This window comes from Mastigoproctus giganteus, chromosome 13 (genome assembly GCF_048544385.1).
Source record: "Mastigoproctus giganteus isolate SK-2022 chromosome 13, ASM4854438v1, whole genome shotgun sequence".
Classification (NCBI taxonomy): Eukaryota; Metazoa; Arthropoda; class Arachnida; order Uropygi; family Thelyphonidae; genus Mastigoproctus; species Mastigoproctus giganteus.
Window position 1 is genome coordinate 44,036,607 of NC_143587.1, and position 20,855 is coordinate 44,057,461.

At 35.1% G+C, this 20,855-nt stretch overlaps 1 protein-coding gene across 4 annotated transcripts in view; it reads right to left on the reverse strand.

Annotated features, from left to right (window-relative positions):
- Window positions 1-20,855, reverse strand: part of LOC150075997 (FERM, ARHGEF and pleckstrin domain-containing protein 2-like) — a 582,027-nt gene that overhangs the window by 151,113 nt on the left and 410,059 nt on the right. For all 4 annotated transcript variants that reach the window (XM_090387911.1, XM_090387910.1, XM_090387913.1 and 1 more), the window contains one exon: window positions 19,298-19,348. In XM_090387911.1, coding sequence (XP_090244037.1) covers window positions 19,298-19,348 — 51 coding nt within the window. The remainder of the gene's footprint in view (window positions 1-19,297; window positions 19,349-20,855) is intronic.

The following is a 20,855-nucleotide window of genomic DNA, read 5'->3' on the forward strand; positions in this document are numbered from 1 at the left end:
CCACAACAACAACTGAAGCTTGTTACAGCCCTCAACTACCTGTTGGCTGAAGGCAAACTTCCATGCATCTGTTCTGCAACTATCCATCCAGCAATTGAACAAATTTATTTTCTACTCTTATAATCATATTCAGACTAACTTTAAAGTTTTAACATTACAAAATTGACAATCATGGCCAAAATCTGATCATTTTCTTCATATCACAGTTGAAGGAAAGTGAAATATACACAAACTAAGACTATAATCTGAAAGTGTAATTTTCCATCTACATGACACTAGACATTGTGGTTATGTTGATCAGGAAGGTTATTGGTCATTAAGGTTAACTGCAAAAATTATTTTATCTTATATATTAATTGTAATAATTATAATTACAGATAACTGGGTGATATATGGGAAATGGTGTCTCTTGAGGGTGCCGTGCCATTTCACTAATATATAGAAGAAGAGTCCATATATAATCTATAATGTTGCCTGTAAATTTACCATTATTTTGAAGTACAAATATAAACTCAACTTTAAATTTATTTGGTACAGGCAACCCCCATATAACATGGTACATCTACAACACAGTTTTGCTGTAACATAGTTTGAGAATTGCAGCAATCCTTGCACAACGCAGTACTTAAAATAACAAGGTTTAAGAATTGCAGGAAATCTCACATAACACAGTATTTTTGAGCTTTTGTGCTGGGAAAACCCTGCCATTATGTTAGATGTAATTTTCAACATTTCCTTTCGTTTTTGTGAATCCCACTGTTGACTCGCTAGTTGTTATTGCCTTCATGGTATTTTCTAAAGCACACTTCTGGAGGTCACTACCATAAAACAATAAAAACAATTTGCACTTTCGGGTTTATTGGGCTTTTCTGTTAAAACAGGAAGTAAACTCAATCTTCTTGCATTTGTGAAAGAAGATTGAAGAAACCCACAAAATTCCATAGCTGGAATTCTGTGGGTTTTCACATTATTATGGTGAAATGTGTTTCCCCTTCCATGAAATATTAAATCATATAAAAAACATAAATAAATGTTCAGAAACTCATTATTCCGTATCTCACTTGTGCATATCATGTTTGTTGAAATGTGTGTGCGCCTTGTTTTTTGTTATTAATTGCTTATCATTTTTACTGTTTTAAATTTTACAACCAAAAAAAAAAAAAAGTTAATGAACAGAAATATCAATTAGTATGTACATATTACAGTACGTATTAATTAAGCTATGTATGTAAGCATAAATTTATTTTGCTAATTGGAAAATATTCTTCCAATTTTCATGTATCATTCAAGGGGTTTCACGTATCCTTTAAGTTCTGTGCTATTGAACCTGTGCTTGTTCGAGATCATAAAAAATTGTGACTTCAAAGGGTGCAGTTTATAACTTTTAAAGAGAGCAGAAGGTATTGCAACAGGATTTAGAAAATTTGGGAGAAGGGCTGAGAAGTGGCAACTGAAGTTTAACATTAACAAATGCAAAGTATTGCATATGGTTAGAAGTAACCCCAGAGAAAAGTACCAACTGTGTGGTACTACACTTAGGGTGGTAGAAAATGATAAAGACCTGGGAGTAATTGTGCAGTCAGATATGAAGTTTTCTGAGCAATGCAGACAGGCTGCAAGAGCAGGACATGGAGTTCTGTCAATGATATACAGGAATTTTGCTAGCAGGAAAAGGAAGTGATTATTCCTTTGTATAAGGCAATGGTCAGGCCATGCTTTGAGTACTGCGTACAGATCTGGAAGCCTCATTTTAGGAAGAATGTAGATTTGCTTGAACTTGTACAGAGAAGGGTAACAAGATTGGTGAGGGGTATGAAGGGATCTTCTTACCAAGGCTTAAATTATGAAAATTGCAGCGGCCGGAAACTAGGCACCTGTGAGGTGATCTTATTGAGGTGTATAAGACCTTGAATGGGTTGAGCATGTTGAATTCTGATGGGATTCTTCCACTTGCTCAGATTACGAAGCTAAGGGGGCATAAATTCAAATCGAGGAAAGCCAGTTGTAGAATAGATGCGCAGAAATTTGCCTTTAGCCAGCGAGTGGCTAATTGCTGGAACAAACTTCCATACATTGTTGTGGAAGTTGATAGCTTAAATAAATTCAAGGAGGAACTGGACAAACTTTTAGAGAGAATGGTTGTATGATTTTTATTTATTATTTATTTTTTTTGGCTGACGCTGCATAAGATCATATGCTTTCTTTCCTACATCACATGACTCTATTACTATTACCCAAAATCTAGCTGCTGCAGAAGAGATTGTGCTTAGCAGCGATGAAGAGGAAGAAAGTTAAATGAACATACATTATCTCACATATAAGTATCACAGTTGGTAAAGTAAGACGTTTGTCGTTATTACTATTTAAGTTACTACTATTATAAAAATAAAGTAAAAATATTAAGTAATTACTACTATAAAAATTAAGTTTCCGATAATTATAAAAAAAATGGTGTATTTTTCTTAGCTTTTGGAACATAACCCCCCTTTTTTGTACCGATTCTTAGTCTCGTATAACATGGTTTCGCATTATACAAGATTTTGTAGGAACCAAACTACTCTGTTATATGAGGGTTATCTGTACTACATACATGAAACTGTGGCACCTATGTTATGTATAATTTATGTTAATTTATTAATTCAATTTACTAACATAACGAATGTAATTTTAGTTAATTACATTACATATTAGTAATATTAACCTAATTGTATTAAATTTTATGATAAGCACTTATGCATATATAACAGTAACTAGTCAGCTGGAGATAATCAATCTAGTTTAAAAAGAGCAAAACAAAAAAAAAAAAAGAACACTTAACATCACTACACATGATTGAGTAGACTAAGTAATGAACGAAAATACTATATTTTCGTTGGCACAATAGTATTGAGGGAAAATATACAATAAAGCGCCAACATAAAAAACAAAACTATATAACTACCTATCTCATTACTTAATACTTAACTAGTAACATACACTAAGCAACATTGTGATGCCACAGTTGCCTGTACATAGGACCAAGTAAATTGAAACCTCAGTTTATATTTGTAATTCAATATAAAGGTAAATGAACAGGCAACTACTGAACCATTATAGGTTGTATATATGAACTACCACAGTATATAATAATGAATTTTTTTTTTTTTTTTTCATGTAAACCCCAAACACGAGAGGTATTAGAACCTATGGTACTTAGTACCGTGCTTGGGTTGGAGGTTGAGAAGACGAAAGAAGATAATTGTTGACATTGGACTTGAACTTCTGTAGACTGTAATTTTCAGGAAATACGTATGAAGGAAGGTTGTTCCAGAAAACGGCAGTTGAATAAGATGAAAGAGGAGTAAGATGAAAAGTTGGTTCTATGGGTTTGAAGTTGAACAGTAAATGGATGTTGGCGGCACGTGATCGGACTGTTTTGAAAGATAGAGCAGGAATGATATAAGCCAATTGAGAAGAAGTGCCCATGGAAATGTCTGTAGAAGAGGTATGCAGCAGAAACAGTACGTCTATGAGAAAGCGAGTGGAGAGACTTTGTTAGAGATGAATCATTAATTAACCTAACTGCCCTCTTCTGAATGGAATCAAGAAGCCTGAGAGAGGCTTTGGGGGGAACCACCCCAGATGTGGGAACAATATTCCATGGCAGGGAGGATTTGTGATTTATACAGAGTGAACAGCTGTTTGGAAGAAAAGTAATGCCGAGAGCGAAAGAGAAAACCAAGTTTTTTAGATGCAGAGGAAGCAATATTTGTAATGTGCTTGTGCCAAGAGAGATTAGAAGTCAGGGTAATCCCCAAAAGAGATATATCATTTTGCCTAGAAATCGGAGTGTCACTAAAGATAAGCATAGGAACAGAAGAATCCTTTTTGCGAGATATAAGACAAGATTGAGTTTTAGAAGGGTTGAAATCAACTAAGTTGTCTTTGCCCCACTGGAGAATTACCCGAAGATCGGCATTTAAGGAATTGGTAGCAAATTTTCGAAAAATTGAAGCTGATTGAGCAGGACAAGGTTAGAAGACCTTTATGCCAAACACGATCAAAAGCCTTTGAGATGTCAAGAGCAACTACTTGTGTTTCACCGAACCTTTCCATTGAATTAGTCTATAAATGTGTAACATAAGCCAGAATATCACCAGTGGATTGACACTGACGGAATCCATACTGGCGATCGTTGATCAGACGAAAGGTTTCTAGGTAGTTTAAAAGTTGGCGGTTAATTGATTTCTACATTACTTTAGAAAGAGTAGACGTAATTGCAATGGGACGATAATTGGATGGGAGGGATTTGTCACCCTTTTTAGGAACTGGCTGGATATGAACAAATTCCAAGCAGAAGGAAAAACACCTTTGGAATTAGAAAGTGAAAAAAGGCAGCAAAGAACAGGAGTAAGTTCAGGAGCACAGGTTTTGAGAACAAGTGGAGAAATACCATCAGGACCTGGGGCTTTCTTAGCATCAAAATCCTTCTGATATCCTTTTGACACAAGGCATTTAATGGAGCGTGTTGGGAATGGTGGGAGGTGTTTTACCAAGATCATTAATACATGAGCTGGAAGAAAAATGGGATGCTAGCAGATCAGCTTTATCCTTGGCTGAAGTGACAACAAAACCATCTGGTTTGGACAGAGGTGGGAGCAGAGATGGGCAAAAGTTGCGGTCAATAGCTTTGGCAAGAGACTAGAATGCTCGGCTAACATTAGGGCAAGAAGGAAGTTTTCTACTCTTAGCCTGATCAAAATTTAGTTTGGACTGATTAATAACTGCTTTACAATTGTTGCGAGCTTTGATGTAGGCAGAAAATGAAACTGAAGAATTAGAAACAAGCCAATTACGATATGCAACATTCTTCTCTTGAACAGCCTTAGCACATTTATTGGAAAACCAAGGTTTAGATAAAGGACGAAATTTTAAAGTGGAGTGTGGGATAAAGGATTCCATTCCTGCAAGAATAATTTCACTGACACAATCTGAGCAAACGTTGACATCAGAAGTTTTGAAACAGTAATCCGACCAAGGAAAAGAAGAAAACAAGTCTCGCATGTCATCCCATTTTGCATTCTTGTAATGCCAAACAACACGAGGTTGGGAATAGCCATGAGATAAAGGTTCCATTGGAGAAGAGGCAATCACCAAGTTGTGATCTGAAGTGCCTGAAGGACCTGTCACTTCGACCGTGTACTTAGAAGGGTTGTTTGTGAGAAAAAGATCAAGCGTATTGGCTGTATGATTAGGATTGTCCGGTATTCTTGTAGGTAAATGAACAATCTGTGCTAGGTCATTAGTAATTGCAAAAGCCTCGGCATCTCGACCTGCTGGGTAGGTGTGACTAGAAAATGGAAGCCAGCTGGAGTTGTGAACATTAAAATCACCAAGGCAAATTACCTCACTGTTAGGAAAGTTGGACTGGAGAAAGTCAAGTTGCAAAGAGAGGAAGTCAAAGAGCTACAAGTGGTTAGTGGAGTTGGGAGAACAGTAGAGACATCAGATGAATTTGACACAATGAGGTAGAGAGATTTTAAGCCAGAGGAGATCAAAGAGAGGAGATTCCAAATTGCCAAGTCTCTGACAGGGAATATCAGAATGGACATATGCACAAGTACCACCTTTGAGGCGAAAGGAATCATACAGCGAATAATTTGGGCATCTGAGATGAGCAGTAGTTGAATCAACCGATAACTGAGATTCTGTCAGAAAAAGTACATGGGGTTTGGCAGACTGCAAGTAGAAATGGACATTGTTGAGATTAGAATTGAGACCACATATATTTGTGAAATGAATTAGGAAGTGCTTGGGAGGTTTAGATCTTTTCGCAGATAAGCTTGCTCTATGAGTTTGGCAATTCATGGTGTATTCAATAGTAAGAAAAAGTCGGTGGGGCATGCTGTATGAAGTAATGAAATTTTTGGATATGGCGTACAAGTGGTAAGAATATACCCAGATCCTTGACATAACGTGGCCTCGACAATGCTCCCTGCATACACACTACTCGGACTCCCTCCAGTCACTATCTGGCAGAGTAGAGGTAGCAAGATTATACAATAGCTGATCCAGAAGGCTCCTAGAGAGTTACCAATAGGTTCGGTCCGGTGTACTAACTAGCGGCCGGCCTGCGAACAACGTTTTAGAGCTGTACCCTCGAAATGTAAGGAATATTCGATCTCGCCACGATGTTCATCATAACCTCAAAAGTCATCAATCATACTGCATGATAGAAGAGATAGGGAAGGGTTGACTGGAACTTAGCTCTAGAGACTAAACATGGGTTCCACCACTTCAAGCCAAAGTGGTGGTATTTCACCGGTAGTAGTAGTAGTGGCATGTGATGCAAGAAAGCAAGTGTATGAGCTTATGCAGCATCAGCCAAAAAAAAAAAAAAAAATATCACACCATTCCCTCCAAATGCCTGTCCAGTTCCTCCTTAAATTTATTCAACCTATCAACTTCCACAACGACAGATGGAAGTTTGTTCCAGCAATTAACCACCCGCTGGCTAAAGGCAAATTTCCGCACATCTATTCTACATCTGTCCTTTCTTAATTTGAATTTATGCCCCCTTAGGTTCGTAATCTGAACAAGTGGAAGGATCCCATCAGAATTCAGTGTGCTGAACCCATTCAAGGCCTTATACACCTCAATTAGATCACCGTGCAGGTGCCTAGTCTCCAGCCACTGCAATTTGCAGAACTTAAGCCTCTCTTGATAAGAGGATCCTTTCATTCCCCTCACCAATCTTGTTGCCCTTCTCTGTACACGCTCAAGTAAATCTACATCCTTCCTAAAATGAGGCCTCGAGACCTGTACGCAGTACTGAAGGCGTGGCCTGACCATTGCCTTATACAGAGGGATAATCACCTCCTTTTCCCTGCTAGCAAAATTCCTATATATCATTGATAAAACCCCATGACCTGCCCTGGCAGCCTGTCTGCATTGCTCAGAAAACTTCATATCTGCCTGCACAATTACTCCCAGGTCTTTTCATTTTCTACCACCTTAAGTGTAGTACCACACAGTTGGTATGTTTCTCTGGGGTTACTTCTACCCATATGCAGTACTTTGCATTTGTCAAGGTTAAACTTCAGTTGCCACTTCTTAGCCCATCTGCCCAAATTATCTAGATCCTGTTGCAGTAGCATACTGCCATTACTGTCATTAACAATCGTGCCAACCTTTGTATCATCTGCAAACTTCGATATTAAGCCTGATATACCTTCATCAATATCATTGATAAATATACAAAACAACAGTGGACCTAACACCGAATCCCGTGGGATCACACTAATAACATTAGTCCAAGAAGAGCAGCACCCATTGATTACCACCCTGTCTTCTCCCACTTAACCATCCTTTTATCCATTGTAGCAACTTACCCTTAATACCATTCTGCTCCAATTTGTACAATAGTCTTCCATGCGCAACAGTGTCAAAAGCTTTCCTGAAATCCAAATATATGATATCAAAATTATTTTTTGCATCCAGTTCCTTTGTAACCACATCATAATATCCTATCAAATTTGTCAGACAAGACTTTCCCTTAACAAACCCATGCTGTGTCTGAATTATTGCTGCAGTCTTGTCTAAATGATCCTGCAATGCATCTTTAACCAGTGACTCCATTATTTTACCAGGAACAGAAGTTGATGAGAGTCATCTACCACCTAGTGCTACCTGGTAACACAGAGGGGCGGCGTTCCTCCATGTGGTGTGGGCGCCAAATGGAGGAACGAGCAACACATGGAGGTATGAGCAACAAACTAAATGCTGTCCAACTCAACACTTTCTGAAAAGAGTGAGAGAGCAAAGAAATGAAATTCGAAAATGGTCCAGCAAAAAATAAGTAATTATTTTTGTTAAGCCCTATACATGTGCCATAGCTGAAAGTTCCATTTGTTTTGTTTTGAATAAAAATACGTAAGTAAAACTTAGTGATTTTATTTCTAAACTTACTAAACCTTTTTGTTTTAGTCTCCAGAACAATAATTTTGATAAGTTCGAAAATCCAAACATATCAGAAGTCTGAACTACCCCCAGTTCCAATTAGTTCAGATTATCGATGCTTTACTGTAGTCTTAAAACATACAACCATTTCCTGATCAACAATAACTACAATATCCAAGACCACCAGCAGTGCAGATGGGAAATTATGATTTCAATCATAATTTTAATAAATCCAAGTACAAGTTTATAGTCTTTGTTCACCTATCTTTCACTTTCTTTCAACTATTTATTCAACACTCTGGCTATTGGGTTTACCGAGAACAAGAGTGCCTATTCACCTTCTGTTAGCAAAACTGCTATACACTCATCTGTGACTACATCAGATAACATTTAGTGAAAATGAATAAATATATATATATATATAAGTGAATAAATATATATATACAAGTGAATAAATATATATATATAAACACACAGACACACATGCAAAAATATACAACATAACAATAATGAAAACAATAAAAGTAAATAAAATTTATAATGGCAATGCTTTTTTTTAATTAAACTTAAAGAAGGCTTGTTTTTCCAGTTTTGGCTAATAAAAACTGTTTAATAATTCTGTGCAGATCAAGTTATCGTATATTTCATTTCCTATAACTATTATGCCTAAATTTCATAACCTTTTCTGAGACAATATATATTAAAAATTATACTTTTTACTAATTTTAATTTAGAAAAAGAACATTTTCCAAAGCAAAGACTTGAAAGAATTCAAAAAGAAATTTTAATATTTGGAAGAGTATAAAAAGTTCATTGCTCAAAATCCCATTAATTGATGTCAAATGTTAAATACCATAAATTATTGAAGTAACTTGTTTTCTTTCTTTGTTTTTTTAATTATCAATTTTGAAACCCTGACAGCTCTGGATTAATTTTGAAAGGGAACCATTCTTTTTTGTGGTCAATACAAAGCTAGTTTATTAATTAAGCTTTTGACCTAATTCCTAAATTCGTTACAATAGTAACATTTCAGGATCCATGCCAGATCCCATCAGAACATATAGGACTGTTAACAGTTCCTCACACCCTAGTCTTGTCTAAGTCTACTTTATCAGCACAGTTGACATCAGAGGGAGTAATACTTGATCTGATTATCAAGCAGTGATGGTGAGCTACAGTGGACTCGTGAGAGCCCCATTGTTGAAACAATAATTTAATTTACAAATTGAATGCTGAACTACGGTGGAGCAATCGGGGGCCCCAATCCTAGGTGCAGAATTTTAAGGGGGCACTCAACCAGCTATGTATTTTGAAATTGCTTCAATTTTGATTTAATTACAGTTGGATCTCTGTTTAACAAACTTCTTTATAGCAATTTTTTTTTAATTCCTCTTGGTAATTACATTTAAAATAGTTTCTGTAAAATGAATAAAATTTCTATATAATGAACAGATTACAAGAGACTTAACTTTGTATGCATTGTTCCCACCTCTGATCTTTAGGCAATTAGAAAGTGTGAATTAAGAATTAAAGGGGTTATTTCACCACTAACATTCTGCAATGTTAGTGGTGCCCTTCTCTGTACCCTATCCAAGTGATTCAAACATTTTGGACAGTATTCGAAGAACTAGTGACAGTGGAAACATCTGCTGGGGGGGGGGGGTGGAAATGAGGGCAACTAAAATATTAAATACTTTCTGAAGATGAAATGTTGGCGGATTTTGAAACTGTGTCAAGGCCTTCACTGTGAAGAAAATGTTCCAAAATATAATAGCATGCAGGCAATAATTAATAATAATAATAAAACAAGAATTTGTTACATTTGTACCATGTTCGGCACATAGTCTTAATTTAGCTGGTGTACATGCAGCGTCAATAACATCTGAAATGATAACTTTTTTTGGCATTGCTCAAAGAATATTTATTTTTTTTTTTGTGAAGAAAATGTTCCAAAATATAATGGCATGCAGGCAATAATTAATAATAATAATAAAACAAGAATTTGTTACATTTGTACCATGTTCGGCACACAGTCTTAATTTAGCTGGTGTACATGCAGCGTCAATAACATCTGAAATGATAACTTTTTTTGGCATTGCTCAAAGAATATTTATTTATTTTTTCTGGTTCCACTAGTTGCTGGGAAATTTTAATGAATACTTTGAAGATTTCACTTAAAGGACGTACAGACACAAGATAGTCATTCAGACAACAAGCTATAAAAGCTTTGTTCTTACAAATAACAAAAGTTCATGAAGTCTTAATTAATACCGAAGATACATTTGCAAATGCAGAAACTATCAGTATTGCTCAAAGTTTGCTTATGTACAAATAGCCTGTAACAATAGCAATAATAGGAAAAAAATATATGGGGAAAAAATATCCCTTTTATTATGTAATCAAAGGAAACAGGTCCCAGGTTTTAACTTCATTATTTTATAGTTAAGAAAAAAATTAAATATACTGTTGTATGTGCAATTATTTAAATTTATTAAAAATCTGCCTTTCAAATGTACTTAGAAAGAAAAGTAGTATTTTTTCACTATATCATTTTCAACTAAATAATCAACCAATTTTGTTGCGGCTTCACTTTTGGTTGAATCCCCCCCGAAATTCTGTTGCCCTTGATGTGCATATCGGTCTATTCTGTTTCTCAAGGTAGAGTGATTATGCTTAGCTTTTAGTGCAAAAAATAATAATAATAAATAAAAGAACAGTGGTATTTTTTTTTTGCAAAATCCTATTTATTCCATTTCGTGCTTTTTTTTTTCCTTTTTCTTTTTTTTTTGATTTAGTGCTGTTTTTTGTAAGTTTATAACGGAGTTTCCAATGAAAAATTTTCCTTTAAATTTTGTTATTAAGTCAAATGTATATAAAAGGATGAATTTTATAAGGCATGTTTTTTTTTTTTTTCTTTTGTGCACAAAGTAAGATGAATGCGAAGTTTGTCGATCCCAGTTTTCAGAAGTTTATAATACGGCTATCAGTTGTGATAATAGCACTGAATCCAGAGTGTTTACATCGGGGAGGGGATGAAAACTTCGAGGTACATGTAGGGAGGATATATTTATTATTTAATATTTACAATATATGTATATGTTATAAACAATTCTGTACATTTATGAAGATTACAATAAGAGAATATGAGAAAACAAAAGGAAATATTTATTTTTTTAACATTTAAATACTAACAGTAAATAATCAGTTCACAACAACCACATTACTGACAATAATCACAGTTAAATAATATCAAAATCACAGATTAAAATTTGCAAAAAAATCATAACAATTATAATCAAACGTTTAAGAATTATTAAATTTTCTGATAACTCATTTGGGCCTTCTATGCTTATCTTCATGCAATCTTGCAATATCAGAATAAAAATCACTATTTTTTTCTGGGGGGGGGTAAAATTCATCCCCGGTTACCCTCCTGGTTTCACTGTGTGAAAGCTAAAGAATTTTTCCTTGAAATATTGATTAAGTGGTTATGTACAGTTTTTAGGGAAAAAAAAGGGAAATTGGATATTTCCCCCCCCCTCCCCCGAGATATTTTTTCTGGGATTCAACAGTAGCTTCTTGTGAAAGTCCCTTCAGTAAACTTAAATTGATTAAAAATCACCTTAGATCAACAACTCGACAAGAATAACTAACCAACATATCGATTATATCCATTGAAAATCACATTACACAAAACAAAACTTTTTCAATCTAGATAAAGCCGACTCTTCTGGAAATGAATGCCAAACTGCATGACAAGAAACAAGTGTGCCAGGTTTCAAAGCCTCTAAAGATTGCCTGACCCTGCTTTTAGGTTGCAATGCAAAGGATGATTGCAAATTGAAGCTTTGCTGATCTACAAGAGCAAAAATTCACAGGTATTCAAGGGCTACAAAAAAAGTTCTTTGCCCATCTACTAGTATGCCAATAAAAAAGGGAGCAGCTCTCTACTAAAGAGCTGCATCCAAGACTTGAAGTCCTACTGTATGCAGGAAGAAATTATTCTCATTATCCTGGATAATGCTCCAAGTCATCTGTAGACCATCAACATGAGTGACAATGTAAAAGTTGTTTCCTGCCACCGAATATGACTTTGCTCCTGCAACCAATGGGCCAAGATGTAATTAAAACGTTCAAGCTGTACTGTGTGCTCCACAATGGCCAAAACTGTTAACCAGATGGACAATCTGAATGTTTCAGCACCTCAGATTGTTCACCATAAAAGAGGTCCTTTTGTTAATTAGTTTGCATGGATCAAAATTCTACAGCAATGCATGAATGGCATGTGGAATGCTTAATAGCACCAGGATGGCCTCAAGAGCTGGCTTGGATGAAGTCAATGAAAATGAAATTTAAAATTTGCTTGAATCTCAGAGATTAAAATTGAGCATTGATGAGTTTTTAGAGATGGAGAAGATAGCCATGAAAGAAGATAAAGAAGCATCAGCTTCCACCAGCCATCACCAGGTTGCCAACTTACAGTGAAATGCCTAAAGGAGGGCTTCCTTGAAATGTGAAGATGATCCCAATATGGACAGAAGTTCTATGGTTAGGAGAAAAATGTTGGAATATTCTGCTCCCTATCAAGAAATCCTCGATAGGGAGAGGTGAGAAGAGCAAGTCACAAACTTATCAATTCTGAACACCTTCTTCAGGAAACCTGTTGCTTCTGCACCTCCTGCCTCACCACAACCACCATGTGTTGAGTTAGAATTTGAGGAAGGTGAAGAAGCTAATGATTCTGTCCCCTGCAGAGAATCGCCAGCCCCCAAATGTCAAATAGTTTGTATAAGTTGTTTTCTGTACTTAATATTAATGGTATGTATTAATTAAATATGTTTGCTATTATTTATTTATTTTATTGTTTTTGGTAGTGGTAGAATGCATCCTCCCTACTTTACATGTATTTTAATGGGAAAATCTTGTTCAATTTACACAATTTCTGTTTATGTGAGGTTTTCAGGAACACATCTATTGCTTAAACAAAGAACTCTATGTACTTACCGTTGTATGTACCACTTGAATGGTTGTCTCAATAAAGAAGAAACAACAAAAGTAATCTAATTTCAATGAGTATTTTTAAAATAAAAAATAAGACAACAACAGCTACTCTATTAATATTAACAACTCAATCTCTATTTACTCATGTCTAGAACTAATTTTACTTATTTTTAAATTTAAAAAAATATATATACATTTATCCACTCTTCCCACCTTCAACCAACCAATCAAATTCATAGGTGTGGATAACAGTTATCAGTGATAAATCAAACCTTGATAAATTCAAATTACCCAAGAAGCCACTGGTAAGGAACATTAACTTTTCCCACAACATTTTAAAAATTACAAAACAGTTGATTTTGATTCTGAACCTTTTTTCAATTAAATAAACACTGTTTAAACATATGGTGAATTTCTAGCAAACCTTTTCTGAAAATTTTGCAATTCCCTAGAATATACAATTGGCTGCATGACTGCCATTTAATATAAGTATACTGAAACCAAAAAAATTGCGATAGTGCAGCACCTCGGTGACACTGATATCTGGACAGTTATATTCCCCCATAATAAGAGATTCTGATTTACTGGCCAAATCTATTAGTCTGTACAGTTGTTCATTATACTCATTAAAGTCATTTGGCTATAACATGCTTCCACTTTCATTTTTGTTTTCCCAATACTTATATCACCTCAGATTGACTCAGTATTACAATATTAACTTGCAACTATTGGCGTAGTAATTCAGATTCTATGTGCTTGCTTAATCAAAATAAATAACTCCCCATCACGTATTGTTTATGAATATATATTGGGGCATGCCTTATAAGTAAAAATGCTTAAATAAATGTAATTCTAGTGTGTGTGTGTGTGTGTGTGTGTGTGTGTGTGTGTGTGTGTGTGTGTGTGTGTGTGTGTGTGAGTGAGTGAGTGAGTGAGTGAGTGAGTGAGTGAGTGAGTGAGAGAGTGAGAGAGAGAGAGAGGGAGAGATGAAATATAATCAACAGGAGAGATTGTTTTTACAGGGATGAGATACATTTAAATATAAAGGGTGCAAGAATATTTGCTGATGTTATCAGCAAAGGAGACAGAGATGAAAGTGATTTTTGCATTGCTACTATTGGTACATGAAGCAGCCTGGAAAGTATGGTGTCTGGGATTTCAGACCCTGCTGTGGGTCATCATGGGCTCATATCTGGTGAGTATGGGCTTGTCACACCCAGGGTCCTGAGCTGGATGTCATCATTCTTCTTTTTCTTGGTGATACCCTTCTACTAATTCTCTCTCTCTCCCGGGGTAATTCAGATATTTTTTTTTTGGCTGGTGCAACATAAGCCTCAGGCTTCCTTACACTACATGGCTAATAATAATAATAATAATAATCATGGATTAATCAGATTGGCTCACTTGACATTGACGGTTGGAGTGTTAATCAACACTGCTGAGGTAGCTGACAAACTGAATGAGTATTTTGCATCTACATTCACACATGAAGAATGTCTATAGGGAAGTAGAGGACAGAAACTTAAACTTTGGCAGGGAGCTAAAAGATTTTGTAATAACTGAGAGCAAAATGGAGTAGAAATTGTTGAAATTAAACATAAGAAAGGCATCTGGGGTGGATGGTGACTATTCAGTTATATTAAAGAAAGCAGCAAAGCAAGCAAGCAAACCCTTAGCCATAATTAAGAAAGCTTCCTTGGACTAGAGGGGAGGTCCCCATGGACTGGAGATGTGCAAATGTGTCCCCAATTCACAAAGGGGTAATCAAAGGGCAACACGAGTAATTACAGACCTATTAGTTTAACTTATTTTCCAGGGAAAATAATGGAGTCACTGGTTAAAAAAAGCAATGCAGGATCATCTAGACAAGACTGCAGTTATAGTTCAGACAGCATGGGTTTCTTAAGGGGAAGTCTTGTCTGACAAATTTGATTGGACACTATGATATGGTCACAAAAGAACTGGATGCAAAAACTAATTTTGATATCATATAATTGGATTTTAAGAAAGCTTTTGATACTGTTGCACATGGAAGACTACTGTACAAATTGGAGCAGTATGGTATTAAGGGCAATATGCTACAATGGATAAAAGGATTTGAGTGGGAGAAGACAGATAGTGTTAATCAATGGATGCTGCTCTTCATGGACTAATGTTATTAGTGGAGTTCCCCAGGGTTCAGAGTTGGGCCCAGTGTTATTTTCTGTATTTATCAATGATATTGATGAAAGTATATCAGGGTTAATGTCTAAGTTTGCAGACAATACAAAGGTTGGCAGGGTTGTTAATGACAGTATACGACTACAACAGGATCTGGAAAGTTGAGCAGATGGGTTGAGAGGTGGCAACTGAAGTTTAACATTGATAAATATAAAGTACTGCATATGGGTAGCAGTAACTCCAGAGTAATGTACAAATTGGGTACTACTACACTGACAGTAGTAGAGAATGAAAAGGACCTGGGGGGGTAATTGTGCAGTCAGATATGAAGTTTTCTGAGCACTGCAGACAGGTTGCCAGAATACGTCATGGTGTCTTGTCAATTATATCCAGGAATTTTGCTAGCAGGGATAAGGAGGCGATTGTCCCCTTGTATAAGGCAATGGTCAGGCTACACCTTGAGTACTGCATATAGGTCTGGAGGCCTCATTTTGGGAAGGATGTAGAGCTGCTGGAACAGGTACAGAGAAGGGCAAAGCGATTGGTGAGTGGAAGAAAGGGTTGCTGCTATCAGGAAAGGCTTATGTTCTGGAAACTGCAGAGTCTGGAGACTAGGCACCTGCAGAGTGATCTAATTGAGGTGAATAAGGCCTTGAATGGTTTGAGCAAGCTATGCTGATGGGATTCTTCCTCTTGCTCAGAATAATCGTCTGAGAGGGCTTAAATTCAAATTGAGGAAAAACAGTTGTACGATATATGTGCAAAAATTTGCCTTTAGCTTGCGGTTGGTTGATAGTTGGAACAAACTTCCATCTGTTGTAGTGGCCAACAATTTAAATAAGTTCAATGCAGAACTAGACAAGCATCTGGAGTGAATGGATGGGTGAAATGGGAAAGCTTTTTTTTTTGGTTGATGCTATATATATAATTGCTTTCTTGCATCATATGCCTCTAGTAATGCTAACAATCATGTAGTGGCGTAATAATTCTTTTTTATAACCAAATCTTTAATACCACATCATTAACATCTAGGTATATAATAAACAAGAGTTCCATGTGGCTAACATCCAGTTTTAGAATTTAAGATATTTTGCTATGAATAGTAAAATACCTGAAATTCTAAATCAAATAAAAAATATATATAAAATCATTTATTGCCATCCTATAAAGTAGATGTAAAACACTGGTAACAGCCAAGCTAGAAGGGTTTACATTGAATAAAAAGATAATAACAATATACAAAATAGGAAAGTGATACTTGCCTATTTTGTATATAGGCAAAGGAATAAAATAAAATGTAAAAAGCTCAATGAAACTGGAGATAACAAGTCTACTGAAATTAGAAGGTTAAGAACAACCTTCTAATTTGAGTAACACTTTGGGTTAGTCTAAAATAGTTTTAGACTCACCTAAGATTGGCTCAAGATTGAAACAAGTGGCTAGTTTGATGGAGATGATGATGAAAGAAAAATCAAATCTGTTTATCCTTGAAAGTTTAGACTGAAGAGATGAAGTGGCTCTGATAGTCTTGGGTAGAATTTGCCAATGAAAAATGTCCCAGGGGCTGAGGAAATCCCTTTAACCAGTGATGAGAGACACAAAACACTGAATAGTGCTGTCCTGTCAACAAAGTAACAGGCATTATTTTAATTTGTTAGAATGTTGATGTCATATTGACATCAACATTCTAACAAAGGATGACACAATAAGTCCAAGTATGGCATTTAACCACCTGGTAAGAAAATATTCACAGACATGATAGGCTGAAGGGCACATTTCAAGATGAAAGATCAGATTAGCAATACAGAGAGGAGATTGAGGTAGAATACATATGCCAGAGTATTTCTGTATAGTGTTCAGATTATGAATGACAGCAAGGAGCATTTCATAAATCAAAAGGGTGTCAGAATAGTAGAGTAAAGCTTTATGCTTTAGTGTGTAGCATAAAGCTTTGAGAAGAAAATTTTAGAATCCAGGCATAACTTGTAAGAAAGAGGAGATCGTAAAAGGTGCAAATGGTAGATATCTAGTCTTCCAGGGGTTGATGCACAAACAAAAAAAAATTTCAATAAAAGACAGGAAGTTGTCAATAAGCTGCTGAGTTATATGTGATGGACTGAGAAGGCTGGCATTACCAAAAGGGATGGTAAAGCCAGGAGAATGTCATCAGCATAAGAAATGAAGTTGGGGTAACTTGAAAGAAGAGGAAAAAGTATGACTGAGAACAAGCCAAGAGGACATCTGCCTGGGGCAGGCATAAGCTATGTTCTGTACACAGATTGTGGATTTGTTAGAGAAGATAAGAGCACAATCATAAAGTAATTGTTCATCCATTTTCAGCATTGATCCTGAATGCAGTAATAGTTCTGAAGCAGAGATATCAGAGGATCGATAGTAAGTTAACCGAAGGCTAGTAATATCAAGGAAGGAGAAATGACTATTCTTCTTTTTTCTGCTATGTTGTGAAAATCATGGAAATGAGTTGAAGAAGACACATTTCAGTTGAACATGATGTCATATTGGTCCAGGAGCAAAAACTTGCCTAGAAAGTGATTTCAAGAGAATTTTGATTAAAGTCTTAGTAAGGGAGAGCAAACAGAGATATAGGTCTGAAGTCATTTGAGTCTTGTTGCTTTGGGATAGGAAACTCTGTGATGTGTGTTTCTGGTCTGGAGGTACCTAAACTTGAATGAGAGTTTGATTGTAAAGATTTTCTGAAATATCCAGGGAAAAAAAAGCCACTGATTTCGAGGCAGCAGTTGGGAATATTATCCAGTTCCATTGCAGAGAAATATGAAATTGAATTGTGTAGCCACTTTAAGTCTGAGGATGAAATGGAGACTCTGGACAGCCTGTCACAACATGGAGATTCCTTGAAAGTGGGCATTGCATTGGTAATTGAAGACCAAATCTGGTAACATGATCTGCCCAGGCTGGAAGCTTAGGCAAATATTAAAATGATAAAAATGCTTACTGGAATTTTTATCATTTTTATTGTGTCGCTGACAATGGGATGAAAGAGGACAGACACATTTTTTAAAATTTTCAGATTACAGTATTATATTTTATATTTTGTTAGTTGTTCATTTTGTTTATGTTTTTTTTTTTAGTAATTTTTATTAATTGCCAAGAAAAATTTTATCATATAAGATTTGCATATTATTAGAGATTTCATTCATTTTTGAATCTTTCTTAATCAGATGAGATAAATATCCTAAAGTATACTATTCAAAACAAAGCTTATTAATTTGTCTAATAATTTGAAACAAATTCATTTAAATTTTGTAAAATAAGAGGTTTTACTTTTCCATAGAATTGGATTAGAGAAACTGAGTACTTAGAAGGAAAAAACTGAAATCATATTATTCTTCTATTATTATACATCTGAATGGCTGATGCTGAAGCATTTTTCAATATTATTTATCAGATATTTCACACTACTTCATTCAATTAAGTTGGAATTATTGCCATTATTGAAAGACCATGTTTAAAAATGTTGCCCACATTTTGCTTTCCATAATCAGCAGTTATCAGTGACTTATCTTGTTCAACACCTTCACAAAAGCATCCAACTTTTTTTTCTCTTTTTTAGGTATAGTGTCACATCTATGGTTTTATTATACTGCAATATCTTTTTTATATTAGCAACTTGGTACTATTTTATTTTTAATATGGTACAAGCCACTCTATAATAAGGAATATACCTGTGATTTATTCTGTAGCATTTCTATTACTATTTTACTAGGAACACCCACTTAATAACTTGAATATATATATATATTGTCATTTTAATATTTCTATTTTGTCATTAACAATTAGATGGAAGGAGTGTACACACATTCTTTTCAACAACTTTTCAGACTATTACATTTTAGGATTTTTTAGCTCTTTCATTTCATTTTCTTTATTTTTTGTGGACTAGGATTGGTTCCAAACAACTCTATAATTTTCCTGTTAAATAAACATGAGATCTTAAATATGTGTGCCTAAAGTTAAATGAAACTGTTTATTTCTACATCTTTTATACAATCACTATTAAAATAGATCATTTTTATTTGCACTATTTTTCAGTTTTTGTAATTTTGACTTTTGTTACTTAACTCTTTATAGCATCATTTTTCTTTTAAATTTTGTTTTAAGCATGTTATTAAGTAACAGAGAGAGAGAGAGAGAGAGAGAGAGAGACATATGTACTTACTTTTGCAGTTTTTGAGATCGGGATGTAAATGTCCATAATGGCTGATTAATTCTAAAAATAAATTAAAAATTTCAGTTTATCTTACTTGTAATAAATGTAAATGACATAATAATGAAATGCATTGTGATGTATAAATAAAAATCAATGATGATGTACATGCGCAAATATTTCTTCCCTATCATTGGACTGTTCTTCACAATTAATAGAGGAAGAAGCATGCCAAACTCGTGTGCGCACACTGCTTCATTCAAAGCAGTAAATCCAGCATGTTTGAAGCAGTTGGCAATCACTTTTTCATCAACTTCATCCCCAGCGGAAACACATAAATAAATTTTATGTGTTTCACATAAAATGTATTTTATGTGTTAAATATATTTTATTGATTTTGCATTGAATTTTGCATTCAAGATACAGCACAATTCTGTTTAATAACATTATTCGGTAGTTTTTCTTAAAACACTGGATCACACCTTGATTGAATGCAGTAGCGTAGGAAGGCCTTAGTATTAGGGGAGGTGCCAAGAACGGCAGTATCAGAAGGGTGCACCGACAGGTCACATCAGTTCTGTGTCAAGCTATTTTGATACCTGAGGCTAGTTGATGAAATGGCACCCCTAGATGATGCCAAATCAGGATGAGAGCAGAGGGAAGGGTGAAAATTAATTTTTACCAAATGGCATGTTTCCAGAGGGCAATTCAAGCTTGCCTGCATCTTTAAATCTGATTACATACTGCATAGCAGCATAGATCTATATGCCGTCCAGAACGTAACTTTGAAGGGACCAATCCAGGGATCTCTTCATCAGCGCAAGCCTGAATGCATAGCAGTTCGCAATTCACGCATTGTGTACATTCTATAACAATGAATAGTTAAAAGTTATAAATAATGCAGTTTTTATGCTTATAGCATAAACAGACAATCATGAATATTGTGATTTTTATTTTAAATAAAACAACAAAAGCCCAATTAATTTTAGACATGCCACCAAACAAAGTAAGTGGACATCAATACTGTGTAGAAAGACTGCATAACGAAGAAAAAAAACAAAAAAAAACATTCCACTAGTTTACAAAACTGGCTTTTAATAAGCCTCTCCAAACCTGAAAGTGATGATAAAAAGAAACAAATCATGATACCACTGAAATGGAAGTCTAAGAAAGAACAGTTGCAGTTATTTTAAAATAATTAGAAAGGATGGAGAATAACAAACAACAGTTGCAATTCATTAAACAGAAATTTCGATATAAAGAAATGTGACCTTTTCAACAATTAAAAATAAATCAGAAATAAATGGAAATAAATAAATTTTCTAACATTTTTTAAAACAATTAATTTATTAATACATTAGCATTAGCTTTCTTGCACATGATGCAAGAAAGCAAGCTTATATAGCATCAGCCAAAAAAAAAAAAAAAAAAAACCCCTTATTTCACCCATCCACTCGCAACAAATGTTTGTCAAGTTCTGCCTTGAATCTATTTAAGCTATCAACTTATACAATGACAGATGGAAGTTTGTTCCCACAATCAACCACCCGCTGGCTAAAGGCAAACTTCC